This window comes from Diceros bicornis, chromosome 26, assembly GCF_020826845.1.
Source record: "Diceros bicornis minor isolate mBicDic1 chromosome 26, mDicBic1.mat.cur, whole genome shotgun sequence".
Taxonomy (NCBI): domain Eukaryota; kingdom Metazoa; phylum Chordata; class Mammalia; order Perissodactyla; family Rhinocerotidae; genus Diceros; species Diceros bicornis.
In genome coordinates this window covers 2,826,068-2,840,035 of record NC_080765.1, presented here as the reverse complement: position 1 = coordinate 2,840,035, position 13,968 = coordinate 2,826,068, and the positions used below count along the sequence as shown (strand labels likewise).

Sequence of the window (13,968 nt, the reverse complement as noted above, 5' to 3'; positions counted from 1 at the left end):
AAGGATGCCAGACCCACTATGACCTTGGGCCTATTTTCCATCTTTAAAACAAAGGACTTGAAAAAAGTAGTCACTTGGAGACATAATTCTACGCTTTTTACTCAGATTTGGAGGTAACCACGAAAGGGGCCATCTGCAGGGTCATTTGGAGCGACACTAATAACCAAGCTCCAGCCCAGCAGGCGTTCTGACCTAGAACTGGACAGCAAAAACAAGCAAAGGGCCTTCCCACCTTCAGGATCAGTGCTCAAACTGGAGAGCAACTCTTGGAAGCATAGTTACAACAGAGATTCCCGAGTCACCCTTCACACATGTCCACTGAGACCCGCATATCCACAGTTACTCGAGACACCCAGGTCATGCGGGGGCAGAGAGTGCTCTTAGCACAGCACTGTTCCAGAGAGGCTGGGACCTAGGAGGGCTGTCACCCAGTCTCCCACCCTGCTCCCCCGTGACTGGCACTGAGAGAGGAAAAGCACTGAGCTGAGAGTCGGCAGCAGACCCACGGAGACGCCCCGCTGGACTACCTGGTTTCTCACGACCCCCTGAGCCTCCCACCGGGGCCTCACACCAGCATCACTGACCCGATCCACTGGGCCTTTTCTTCTCACCAGGATGGGACAGCAGGCACGGAGACCTGGGGTTTGCAGCTGGACGCCTGCTCCACCACCTAGTTCCTGCCCCGTCCTCCTCCCCTTTCCTAGCAACAGCCACGTGTCCCCAAGGTCGCCCAGAATCAGGTGGAAACTGGACCACATCACGGGACTGGGGAGGCAGCCTCTGCTCGGCCGGCTCTGATAACTGCAACGTGCAGGCGCTCGCCTTGGCCAGGCATGAGGGAGGGGCGGGGACAGAGGGACTGGGCACCCATCCACACCTTGCAGACCCCAAATGGGGGCAGACTTGTGCTTTGACACAATTCTGTCTGAATCTCTCTCCTTTTTTGAAGGTATTTTTATTTACTTATTTAGATTTTTTTATTGAGGTATAACTATAAAGTGCACAAATCTCAACCATACACTTGATGTGCACATTATATATGTCTACTCACAAGATCAAGACACAGAACGTCTCCAGCACCCAGAGGCTTCCTCATGCACCCCCAGTCAGAACCCCTAATAAGGGTAGCCACTATCCTGACTCAGATTGTAGATTAATGTGGCCTGGTTTTGAATTTCAAATAAAAAGAATTCCATACGTAGTATGTTCTCTTTTGTGTCTGACTTCTTTTACTCAATATTATTGAATTATGAACTTTTTTATATAAAGTCTTTCAAAGGTTTGGAATTTCAATGACATTTTGTTATAGTTAATAAATATGGTCATAATATACTATGAATATGAAGGGGTGTGGTGGGAAATTATGGATTGGAAAAGACGGCTGGGAGAGGCTCTCCAGGAGTGTTAAGAAACAAGGCACTCTGAACCAGCAGGCCACGACCCCCACAGGCCAAGCACCCAAGTCCACCAGCGGGGGAGGTCTCTACCCCATAACAAGGGAGACCTGGCAGAGGCAGGTAGAAAGCTAATTTTACTTGTTAATTCAACAAATATTTATTGAGAACCTGCTATGTGTCAAGCACTGAGCTGGGTATTAAGCATACATTAGAGAACGACAGACAGGATTTCTGTCCTTTTGGAGTTTATAATATAGTTGGGGTAGGAGTGGGGTAAGCTCACAAATAAACAATATAATAGTGTTAAATGCTATGCAGGAAGTAAACAGTGTGGTGAGAAAGAGGAGTGGGGTGGCGGGTTTGCGAGCTGCACTTTAGAAAGGGGCAGGGCAATGTCTTTGAGGAGGGATGGTTGAGCTGAGACCTGAAGGATACAGAGAAGCCAGCCACTTGCAAGGCTGCAGGAGGGCAGACCAGGCAATGGGCCAGCAGGTGCAAAGGCCCCGAGGCAGGAAAGAGCTCGGTGTTGGTGATACCCTAGAGAGGAGACCTGGGCAGCTGGAGCGCAGTAAGTGAGAGGGAACATCACAAGATGAGGCCAGAGGGGTTGGCAGGGAGGGCTCTGCAGATCAGGGCAAAGGTTTGGATCTAATTTCAAGGGCAGCAGGAGCTATCAGAGGGTTTCAAGGCAAGGGAATATCATCTGATTTATATTTTTAAAAGATCACTCTGGCCGCTGGGTAGATAATGGATCACAGTGACTTGAGCATTTGTGGGGATGGATGGTGACGCCAACGAGTGACGTAGAAGAGATGGTGGTGAAAAAGGAAGATGGCGCAGCCCAGAGTCAGAGGCCTGAGGACGCACAGGTGGAGGCACCCCGGCACTCGGTGGCCTGCAGACTTCAGCAAATATCAGAATCATCTGGGAGGCTTGTTAAAACGCAAACTTCTGGGCCCCGCCCCCAGAGTTTCTGATTCAGGATCAGGCAGACCTCGGAGACACTGAGGGTTCGGTTCCAGACCACTGCCGTGAAGCGAGTATCACAATAAAGCGAGTCACATGCAGTTTTTGGTTTCCCAGTGCATATAAAAGTTATGTTTACACTATACAGTAGTCTATTAAGTGTGCAATAGCATTATGTCGTAAAAACAACATACACACCTTAATTAAAAAATACTTTAGTGGCCAGCCCCATGGCGTAGTGGTTAAAGTCCAGCATACTCCGCTTCGGCAGCCCGGGGTTCATGGGTTCAGATCCCAGGCTCAGACCTACACGGCTCGTCAGCCACATTGTGGTGTCAACCCACATATAAAACAGAGGAAGACCGGCAACAGATGTTAGCTCAGAGCCAATCTTCCTCGCCAAAAAAAAAAAAAAAACAACTTTATTGCTAAAATATGTTAACCATCACCTGAGCCTTCAGCAAGTCAGAATCTTTTTGCTGGTGGAGGGTCTTGTAAAAAAACAGTGTCTGTGAGGCGCAACGAAGCAAAGTGCAATAAAATGGTGTGTGCCTGCACAGATGGGCTCAAGAATCTGCGTTTTAACAAGTTCCCAGGCAACACTGCTGCTGACCTGGGGACAACACTTGGAGAACCACTGAAGAAGGCAACTAGACACAGGCAACTGGAGCTCTGGCGCTCGCGGAGGCTCTGGCTGGCCAGGTATACCACCTGTTGAAGTATGTCATATATTTAAACCTGTGGAGATGGCTGGGCTCCCTCAGGGATTGAGAATAGAGAAAGGTAGAGGTCCATGAACAGGGCCCCGAGGTTGCTAACGTTTACAGGCCAGGAAGAGGAGGATGACTGAGAAGGAACAGCCAGTGAGGTAGGAGGAAAATCAGGAGAGTGTGGTGACCAGGAAGCTGCGGGATGCAGAATGGCCCCCAAAGATATGCAAGCCCTAATTCCTGGAATCTGTGAATGTGTGACCTTACATAGCAAAAGGGACTTTGAAGATATTATTGTGGTCATGGACCTGAATTATCCAGGTGGGTCCAACCTAATCACATGACCCCTTAATAGTAGAGAATTTTCCCCAGCTGGAGCCAGAGGTTCAGCAGAAGAGGAAGCAAGAGGATTCCAAGCACAAGAAGGATTCGGTGTGCTGTTGTTGGCTCTGAGATGTAGGGCCCACTTGCAAGAACCAGAGAGAGGCCTCTAACCTAAGGGCGGCCCCTGGCCGACAGCCAGCAAAGATACAGGGATCTCAGGCCTAGAACTGCAAGGATCTGGATTTGCCAACAACCCAAATGAGGTTTGCAGTGGATTCTTCCCCCAAAGCCTCCAGTAAGGCTGGTGCCTTGATTTTAGCCCACTGAGACCAGAATTGGACTTTTAAAGATTTTATTTATTTATTTTTCCCCCAAAGCCCCAGTAGATATTTGTCTGTCACAGCTGCACATCCCTCCAGCTGCCGCATGTGGGACGCAGCCTCAGCATGGCCGGAGAAGCGGTGCGTCGGTGCACGCCCGGGATCCGAACCTGGGCCGCCAGCAGCGGAGCGCGCACACTTAGCCGCTAAGCCACGGGGCTGGCCCCAGAATTGGACTTTTAACCTACAGAACTGTGAAAGAAGAAATAGATATTGCTTTAAACAACTGGTTTTGTGGTAATCCATTGTGACAGTGACAGAAAACTAATATAGAAGCCAAGCGAAAAAAGCGTTTAAAAGTCAGAGAGGTCAGCTTTATCCAGTGCTGACAAGAGCCCCAGAGTCTGGTGTCTGATCAATCTGGCACCAAGCACAGTGTGAGCGGGAGGGGGGTGGGAGGAAGAGAAAATGGAGGGAGAGGAGGCTGAGACACAAGAGTTGAGGAAGCCTTTGCAGCAACTCCTTGGAGAAGTTGTTCTAAGAAGAGTAGGAATGGGGCCACCTGTAGCAGGAGGGAGATGTGGGACAAAGGAAGGCTTGTTCGTTTTAAGGTGGGAGATCTTAGGACACAGAAGCTGAAGGAAATGCTCCAGCAGTCAAGGCAAGACTGGTGCAGGGGAGAGGGGACACCCAAAGGAGTCAAGCCCTGGAGTAGGCAAGAGCAGGAAGACCCAGGAACAGCAGGCGGGCTGGGATCCAGGGCCTTTCTTCCTTTGCACCACGAGGGAGGAGGTGCAGCAGGTTTTGTGGATTTGGTGATGGGAAAGTGAGGAACATCACCTGCTTTTCCCAGGAACTGGGCAGTTTGACTTTAGAGGTCTGTGCCTAAATGTCTCCGAAACGCAAAGGAGAAGGGAGTGAGGATAGAAGAAGGCGTCGCGACGGCCGACTTTCCCAGCAGCCGGCGGCTTCTGAAGTCTCCTGCCCCTCCGCGGGCTCTGGTCAAGCGCCCCGCCGCCTGCCCCTCCCCCAATCACACGGCCCATCGCTGGCCGCCCCACCTGCGCGTCTCCTTCCCCGCGCCTTTGCCACGTGCCGCATCACGCTCCTCCGCCCTTGTCATGTGCTCCGGCACGCTCCGAGCATCCCCGCCACGCGCCCCGGGGTGGCCTCGCGCGCCCGTCACGGGCTCTGGCGCCCGCCCTCGGCCGCGGGGCGGTTGGCGGCGGTTTGAGCGAAGGGCCGAGCGCCTCCTCGCGGCCGCGGACGGAATGCCGCCAGCGGGGGCGGACGGCCGGGTATAAAAAGGCGGCCGGGCCCCGGCCTTGTGGGACCTGTCGAGCGGCTGGCGGCGGCGGGGCTGCGGGCTCGCTCCGCGGGGCAGGCGGCGCGGAGATGGGGGGCAGCGCCCCCGGCCAGGTGAGGCCCGGGGGGTCGGGCGGGGGCGCCGGAGTCGGGGTGCGACCCCAGGGCTCTGAGTTCTGGTGTTTCATTCCCCCCAAGTCTCCGTACCAGCGGCTGAGTCAGAGGATGCTGGACATTACCGGGGACCGGGGCGTGCTGAAGGATGTCATCCGAGAGGGGGCTGGAGAGCTGGTGACGCAGGACGCCTCGGTGCTAGGTACCGCCGGCGGCCCGGGGGGCCTCTGTCCTCGGGGAGCCGGCGATGCGGACTACTGGGGGTTACGGGGCAGCCAGTGCTTCACTGCCGGCTACCGTGGAGGGGAGGGAAGGCTGTATGTCCAAATATGTATGTATATATATATTTTACAGGGTGAAACTTGCTTTGTTAGGATTTGGGTGTTTAAGGGAAAGCAAGGGAACTCATCTTCCCTTTTCGGGAGGCCACTGTGAACAAGGGACACTCCAAGGCCCGCCGGGCACGCTCTTGATCCTCAAAGCCAAAGGGCAGGCATCCAAAAGTTGAACAAAGATTTTTGTATCACTCGGGGTTAGGGCTGTTTTAAGCGCATCTGATTCCATTGTTTTTGCGTGACAGTTAAAGAGACGTGATATAGGCGTGTGGGTATCTTCGGTCCCTTTTTCTCAGGCTGTCTTTCTTCTGTCCTAGTGAAATATTCTGGATATCTGGAGCACATGGACAAGCCTTTTGATTCCAATTGCTTCAGGAAAACTCCTCGACTGATGAAACTTGGAGAGGGTAAATTCAGATGAGGAGCTGGAAAAGAAGGGATTGGGGAGTTGATGAGGGGCAGCACCCTAGGACTGAAGAACTCACCAGAGCCAGATTCCTTGAGTTGGTTTCTCTGAGGCTGGATTTTGCTAAACCGGTCATGCTCTCTCCCACGTTCCCAGTAGAGACCTAGGTATTTGGGAGATGGCTTACCTGGCAAGGTTATCTTTGCATGCTGACTTAACCATCTAGCATTGCATTTCTCTTTGTTCGCTTATTAAGTAAACATGTTGAATACTTACTATCTAAGTGTATGGTGAAAAGAGAGGATATGCTAAGATGATGAGAACATCTTGGCTAGTGTGGTGGAGGAGGTTGACCTGCATTCAGACGACTAACCTGGTAGAGTTGGATGAGTTCCCGGGAGATATAAGCAGTGTTGTGGGAGTGCTTTAGTGAAGGCACAATTAATCCCAGCTGGAAAGATCAGGGAAGGCTTCATGGAAGAAGAGGCATTTGAAATGAGCACTGCAGTTGAAATAAGATTTCAGTCAGGGTAGAAGCTGGGCATGGAGTGAGGAAGACGTTGTAGGAAGAAGGAACTGCATGAACAGAGATGTCAAGGCCAGAGTGCTGCGGAGCCTGGAGAAGTTAGAGTTTGGGAATGGGGGTGGTCATGGGAAACAAGGCTGAGAAGTAAGTTGGGACCGCAATCCAGAAGGCTTGGAATATCGTGGAGAGATTTGGACTTGAGGGGGAAGAGGTCGACAGCACTGGAACAAGACGCTGGGCAAGCTTCGAGTTCTTACCCCTTCTTCCAGATATCACACTTTGGGGCATGGAGCTGGGCCTTCTGAGCATGCGGAGAGGGGAGCTGGCCAGGTTTCTGTTCAAGCCGACCTATGCCTATGGAACGCTGGGCTGCCCTCCCTTGATCCCCCCGAACACCACCGTCCTGTTTGAGATCGAGCTGCTGGACTTCCTGGACTCTGCTGAATCAGACACGTTTTGTGCCCTCTCGGCCGTAAGTTGTGGAGCACAGTGTCAGCCCTTTAGAGAGAGCGAGGGGATGGGTTTGTGTGTTGGGTAGTTATCCTACCCTCTGATGATCCTCTGCCTCAGGTTCCCTCCCGAGGCTCCTGAGTGGGGGTGGTGGAGGAGTTCCCCCACCTCCTAGTACCTGTCTGACTTAGTAACGGCTCTTGTCTATGGGTACGTGTTCTAGGCCAAGGTCAGCTGGTGGATTCGTTACGGACCAGCAGTTTCAGCTGATCTTTCAGTTGCCCTTTGCCTGGTTCTCCCTGAAAGACAGTGAACATTTGCTTCCCAACCTTAAGTTTGGTTTCCAGCAAGTTAAGTGTTGGTAGCTCATAACTAGGGTGACCGTATAATTTGCTGACCAACCCAGGACACTTGTGAGGGAAAAGGACTATTAACTGGACGGGATACCAGGACATCACGTGTAAACAGGGCAGTCCCAGGTAAATCGGTATATATGGCCTCTGTCCTCATAACTTAAATGTTGCCTTTTCTTTGTAGCTTTTCGCTTAACCCGTCCCAGAGAGACAGGGCTTCTAATCTCATCAGCATCGTATATGGCATTTGTCATGCTAGCTCACACTGGCTGTAGTTGTGTCCTGAGATGCCCACCCCAGGATTATATCTGTATACGGTGTCTCCCCAGCTAAACTGTCAGCAACCCAAGTGAGGGATGTTACCCTTTTCTCATCTTCCCACAAAACAGAGGTTCCTGGGGGGCGGGGGGGTGCCCGGACATCGGTGTAGAAAAAGAGGCTCTTGGGTTGATTCTCATGTGTATCCAGGTAGAGCATCATGGCCATGAAGACCAGCAGGGCCCCGGGCAGACCAAGACCTGTCAATGCTTGTTGGATAAAGGGGGTTGTGAGTCCTGATTTCTGTGCTCAGCAAGTTCCATCAGTTTCAGATTCCACAGGAAACTCCTTCTTTAGGGAGTATCCCCGGGAGGACTGCAGAAGTAGCCCTCCTTCTGGCTCTGGTCTGTGCAGTGGGGGCAGTGACAACACCGACCTGCCGGGGCCTGGCCTGTCATGATGCACAGAGACGACCTCTGCAGAGGCACCTGGTCAGGGCTTGGCACTCCCACAGCAGTGGACAGAGCTCCACATCTGCAGGAGAAGAGCTGAAGCTGTGCTCACGCTTGACTTGTGGTCTTGTGGCTTTGCTTCCTTGCTGGTGTCCTTGTCTTTGGTCCTCAGGAGCAGCAAGATCAGTTTCCGCTGCAGAAGGTCCTAAAAGTTGCGGCTACTGAACGGGAGTTCGGCAACTACCTTTTCCGCCAAAATCGTTTCTATGACGCCAAAGTGAGGTATAAACGGGTAAGAAGGCTTTAGAATGATAAGTTTAGACCCTGAAAGTGTCTTTGTTTAAAAGATATAGATCTTGTCTCTTTCCCTGCTCTTCACGTGCAGCCATTAAGAAAAATCTCATTAAAAAATCCTCATGCCAGAGGGCTAATGACTGGGAGAGGGGACGTGGGATTTGGGGGAGCCTGGTGATGTTCCGTGTGTGGATCTGGTTGTGATTACATGGGTGTGTTCAGGTAGTGAAAATTCATTGAGCTGTGCACTTAAATTTTTGTACCTGTGTGTGTATATATCTGTGTATATATATATACACACACACATATACATGTGTGTGAGCCAGAGCTGTGAGCTCACAGATATACATACACGTGTTTATATACATACATACTTCAATAAAAAGTTCTTAAAAACTCTCATCCCAGTATTCGGTCCTCTTCCAGCTGGTTTCTCCAGCCTGTGGGCCATCTTCATTTCCTCTCTCTCTGGCAGTGGGGAGTCATCTGACTCTGAGGTGACTCCATTCTCACTAAGCTTCTGATTGTGACTTGGCTTTTTGTGTAGGTTGTGCCGACAGGAATTCACTGTTTGCTTTGTAACTCATTCAACAAATATTATGAGCACTTTCTGTGTGCCAAACTCTGTGCCCTGGTTCTGGAAGCAAACAGGACGGAGTTTAGAGTCTAGGGGCAGTCTGGTTTTATGTCTCATTTGCATACTGAGCCTAAATCATTTCATGATTTTCGTTCAGCTGCAAGCAGCAGAATCCTGAAAAACAGTATGTCCTTTAAATAGACTAGAGACTTAATTTTTCTCACATGAGAAGGGAGGCAGGCCAAGGCTGGTGTATCAGTTCCATGAAGCCATCAGGGATCCATGTTCCTTCCGTCTTTCTGCTCAGCTACCTTTAACTGTGTTCTTATCTTTTTTTCTCTCCAAGATGGTCCTTCAGCCTGTAGCATCCCATGGTCATCTGGGCAGGAAGAAGGGAGAGGAGAAGAGTCTGGTGTATTTATTTGTGTTAAGAATTTTCCAGAAGTACCCCTGTCACCCAGTGACTTCCCTGTGTATCTCATTGGCCAGACCCACCTTAAATGGGCACCCTCAGCTATATAGGCATCTGGGAAATGTGGTTTAATTAGCACATGAGTGCTTTGAATGGAGCGGAGGCCCTGTCAGAAGAGGAGGGGATGGATGCTGTAAGCAGGTAGCATGTACTTGCCACACTGGGTTTACAGAAACGTGCGAAGAGATGGGGAGGGAGGGGAGGACGCGTGCGTGTCGGCCTTGGGAATCCTGACGAAGTCGCGTTCTTCCGCATGGAAGGCACCGGTTCCGGCTCACAGGTTGAATCACGGACACTGTTACTTTGCAAAGCTTCCTGAGAGCGCCTGCTCGCTTGAAGAAAATTTTTCCCACAAAAAACAGACCCTTTGCTCCTCCCCTGGCTTAGTCATGTTTCCTAGGTCTGCTCCCTGAGGCAGTGACGTTTTAACTGCATCTGCTGTTTGCTCTGGCATTCTCCATGTATGAGCGGCGTGTTCTAGCTGCTCTTTTTAAGTCTTCGTTTCTCACGGAAGGTGAGTCTTCAGCTCTGACTGTGACGCTCACTTCTTTCCCAGCATTAAGTCGTAATTTTAAGTCGGTGTAGAGTTGCACGTTATCGAGGTTGTATGACGCGTGCCTGCCAAGCCGCGCTGCCTCTGCTCACGCCTCTTCCAAGAGCAGCGTCTCTTTTTTGCCCCTTGAATTGCCTTTTTTGGCTAGTTTTCTCTGTACCTGTCACTGCCTTTTTTTTTTTTTCTTTTTTGCCTGAGGAGGATTTGCCCTGAGCTAATATCCACTGCCAAGCTCCCTCTTGTTGTATGTGAGCTGCCGCCACAGCATGGCCAATGACAAATGAGTGGTGTAGGTCCATGCCTGGGAACCGAACCTGGGCCGCTGAAGCGGAGCGCACTGAACTCAACCACTAGGCCAACAGGGCTGGCCCCTATCACTGTTTCTTCCTGAACTTTCCCACAGCAGTAGAGAGCCCCTTACAGCACTGCTTCCACGTGATTGGGCCTCAGCCTCTGGTAGTTCCATGTTTTCTGGGTGTGTCCCCACGGGAGCGCCAAGGCAGAGCAGAGCTCCCTGGGCCCCTGCACAGCTCTGGTCCTGGGGCTGCCCTGTGCTTCTGTTTTGTGGGTTTCCCCTTTTCTCAATTTACTCCCTTGCATGTCTAAAAATATTCTCACACTTTATTCTTACCTCACACCTAACAGGTAGCGTGACCGAGTGTAGGATTCCAGGACGTGGTCACTGTCCCTCGGATTTTGAGGAGGAATATCGTTCTGTTCTAGCTTTTAGAATTGCAATGAAGTCTGCTGCCATTTAGGTTCCTATTCCTTTATATACGACCTATTGTTTTTTCTCTGTAGAGATTTAAGGATCTTTTTTCCTCTGGTGTTCTTAAATTTTATAGTGTGGGTGTGTGTGTGTATTTTTAAACTTGTACTGTGCCCTCGATGTATCATTTCATTCAGGAAATTTATCCTCATCTCTGAGACACTTTCTTGAGCTATTTCTTTGATAATTTATTCTTGTTTCTGTTTTCTGCTTTTTCTGGAACTCCTTACTAGTTGACTGTCAGACCTCCTGGATTGACTGGCTAGTTTTCCTTTTTCTTATTTTTCCCCCCTTCCCAGTTTCCATCTTTTCTTCTTTTTGTTCCATTGTCTGGGATCTTTCCTTGACTTTATTTGCCATCTCTTCTGAGTTTTTCTTTTTTCTTTCCTTTTTTTTTAAACTTTGAAGGGCTCTTTGCTTCTTTTTCCAGCATTCTGTTCTTGTTTCACGCGTACCTTGTCTTATCTTTTTTTTTGCTTTTTGGTGAGGAAGACTGGCTCTGAGCTAACGTCTGTTGCTAATCCTCCTCTTTTTTGCTGAGGAAGATTAGCCCTGAGCTAACATCTGTGCCCATCTTCCTTTATTTTGTATATGGGACACCACCACACATGGCTTGATGAGCCGTGCATAGGTCCACGCCCAGGATTCAAACCTGCGAACCCTGGGCCACCGAAGTGGAGTGCAGGAACTTAACCACTACACCACTGGGCTGGCCCCTTCTCTTATCTCTTTAGACGTTCATTATAGTTTTTAAATTTTCTTCTCTCCACATCTGAGACTTTTTTAAAATCTCAATTCTTTTTCCGTTTGATATTTTGTCCATTAGAGACCGTGTCTTTTTACATTCGGTTTGGTGGCAAGTCACAGAGACTTGTAATAACAGTGACCTGAAGATAGTTATTTCTTGCTCATGTGAAATGCTTGCGATGTGAGACCAGGGCTGGCGGGGAGCTGTGCTCCACAATGTCCTTGGGTACCTAGGCTGCTTCTCTCTCACTGTCTTCCCATTTCTAGGGTGGACTCTGGGCCTTGCGGTTCAGGATGGGGCCTTTACATTCCAAGCAGCAGGAGGAGAGAGAGGGCTGAGGGCATGTGTCTGTGATACTCAGACTGAGTCCAGAACCTGCTTTCGTGGCCATAACCAGCTGCAAAGAAGGCTAGCAAATATCTATATTCTGGTTGTACTTGTGCCCAGCAAAAAACATCCTATTACTGTGGAAGAAGGGGAGAATTGCTGCTAGGAGGCAGGAGGCCACCTCTCCCCCAGGGGCTTTCCTCAAAGTGATCTCTGGCTGTCCTTTAGGATTTGAAAGAGCAGCAGCAGCTGACTAGAAACTCCAGGTGCTTGGCGGGGCAGACTGCAGTGCGAGCAGATAGACTCCCATGGATCACGTGCAGTGTCTCCTCGGAGGGCCCTCAGTTCTGCGTCTGCTCAGTGTAAATGCCCAGCTACCAGCATGCCGGGAGCTGAGCAGGGGAACGGGACAGATGGTCTCAGTGGCTGTTATTGAGACTGTCCTTTAATTACCCCTCTTATCAGTATCTCTCCTTCCTGTCCTCTGTCTGCTGTCCCTGCATCGAGAACCCCTTAAGTTCCATTTCTTGAGAAAATACACTTCGTGATTCCTGAGTTGTTGAGAAGGGGTGCCCATCCGCATGCAGAGGGACAGGGAGCGGGAGGGAACATTCACCCTGTCCTCCTTCATTCAGCCTCGATTCTGCCCTCTGAGAGCTCTGATTCCTGGTTCCATCAGTTCCCAGGGCTCTCGGGGCTCTGAGCTGCAGACCAGCCCCTCGTCTGTTGGCACTCTGCCAACTCGGTCACAACGCTGCCATCTGCTCGGACGTTTGTTACTGGTCCTCTTCCTATTCTTCATTCTTGTTGGACCACACCTTTCTGTGCCTTAGGGCAGGGGAGATACAGGATGTGTGTGAAGTCTGCCTCACTCAGCCAGAAGCTTTGCACACCTCGGTAGAAATGTCCTCTGTCTTTAGAGAAGCAGATTGATGTTGAATGCTTCTGTGTTTCTAGTCTTTTGCTCAGCCTTGTGTGAGACACACACAAATATCAGGCAGCGTCCTTGTCTCAAAAAATTTTAATTAGCTAGGAAGATAAAATGTGGCCCAGACAACTAATACTACGCTTGTGGTGCCTAGTGCTGTAGGTTTTCAGAGAAGAGGAGGATTTTTGTGGGCTAGAGTATCTAGTGGAGGCTTCTTACAGGAAATGGCACTTAACCTGAGTCTAGAGGGTTAAAATGGCAGAGAAACAGAGAGGGAGAAATTAACTCTAGACAGGAGGGAAGAATGAGCCAAAGTATAGAGGTGAGCAGAGCCTCTTCAGGGGCAGTTGGTGGAGACCTAGTCTAAATCACAGGTTACATTCGAAGCACAGCAGGAAATAGAGATGAGGGAATTGGATTCAGGAAGGTGTTTGAATGTACGTGGATGGATTTGGACTTGATGAAGAGGATGGAAGGGGCCCACTGGAGGAGAGCCTGTTGATAAAAGTAATATCTGGGGAAGAGGCAGTAAGTAGTATGCAGGGAGTGGTGCACTGGAGTTCATGAGAGCAAAGTGGAACACTTTCAGGAATTTTTGTGAGCTGGTTAATGTTACTTCGGGAGCGTGAAATCAGCCGTGGTGGGAATGATGATACCACAGCACTAGGCAGACATTACAGGGCTCCTCCTTCCCTGTGAGCTGGTTGTTAAATGCTGACTGACCAGCACACCACAGTGTGCAGGACGTGGTGAAGGGACACACTCCCTTCAGTGTCTGTCCATGTTAGGCTCTCTACCAGGTGTGTTGCAGCTAACAGCATTGCAGGGATCCAGGACTGTTGAAGAAGGAAGAGTTGTGCAAATCAAAGAAGAAGTTCTGGAAATACCTTTTAAGAATGCACGATTAGACTTGATGAAGTTTTACCTGTAAATAATGAAGGAAATGAAGAATGGCATTACTTCAAGCTGGTCTGAGAAAATCTTGAGAACAGGAGTAACTAAGAAAGAGATTTGTTAGCTTCAGTTTTGATTACTAGTGGGAAGAGCCAGGTCAAGATGACCTGGAGAAGACTGTTCCCAGGGCCCAGGTGGTTTCCTGACTCGGTGTAGGGATGGGGCCAGAGTGTGGCTGAGAGAGCCGGGTTGGTGCCATGAGACCTGAATCAGTGCAGACGGTGTGAGGGCAACTGACAGGAGCTTGTGTGATGAAAGCCCAGGCTTAGAGCTGAAAGGGAAGACGAAGGAAGGCTCATCACTTTCTGCCTAAAATACCATTTTCTCTGACGTATTTTCAGGTTCTAGCATCTTCCAAATGGAGTCTTCTCATTAGTCACGCTGACGCTGCTCAGGCTTTGCCTTCATCGCCTTTTCTTCACTGTTGTTG

The 13,968-nt window shown here is 50.1% G+C and overlaps 1 protein-coding gene across 1 annotated transcript in view; it reads left to right on the top strand.

The window, feature by feature from the left end:
- Positions 1–5,095: 5,095 nt before the first annotated feature.
- FKBP6 (FKBP prolyl isomerase family member 6 (inactive)) overlaps positions 5,096–13,968 on the top strand; it is a 28,844-nt gene continuing 19,971 nt past the window's right edge. The window contains exons 1-5 of the mRNA XM_058569010.1: positions 5,096–5,136; positions 5,221–5,338; positions 5,789–5,878; positions 6,673–6,875; positions 8,089–8,208. Of these exons, the coding sequence (XP_058424993.1) occupies positions 5,113–5,136; positions 5,221–5,338; positions 5,789–5,878; positions 6,673–6,875; positions 8,089–8,208 (555 nt within the window). The 5' untranslated portion in view covers positions 5,096–5,112. The remainder of the gene's footprint in view (positions 5,137–5,220; positions 5,339–5,788; positions 5,879–6,672; positions 6,876–8,088; positions 8,209–13,968) is intronic.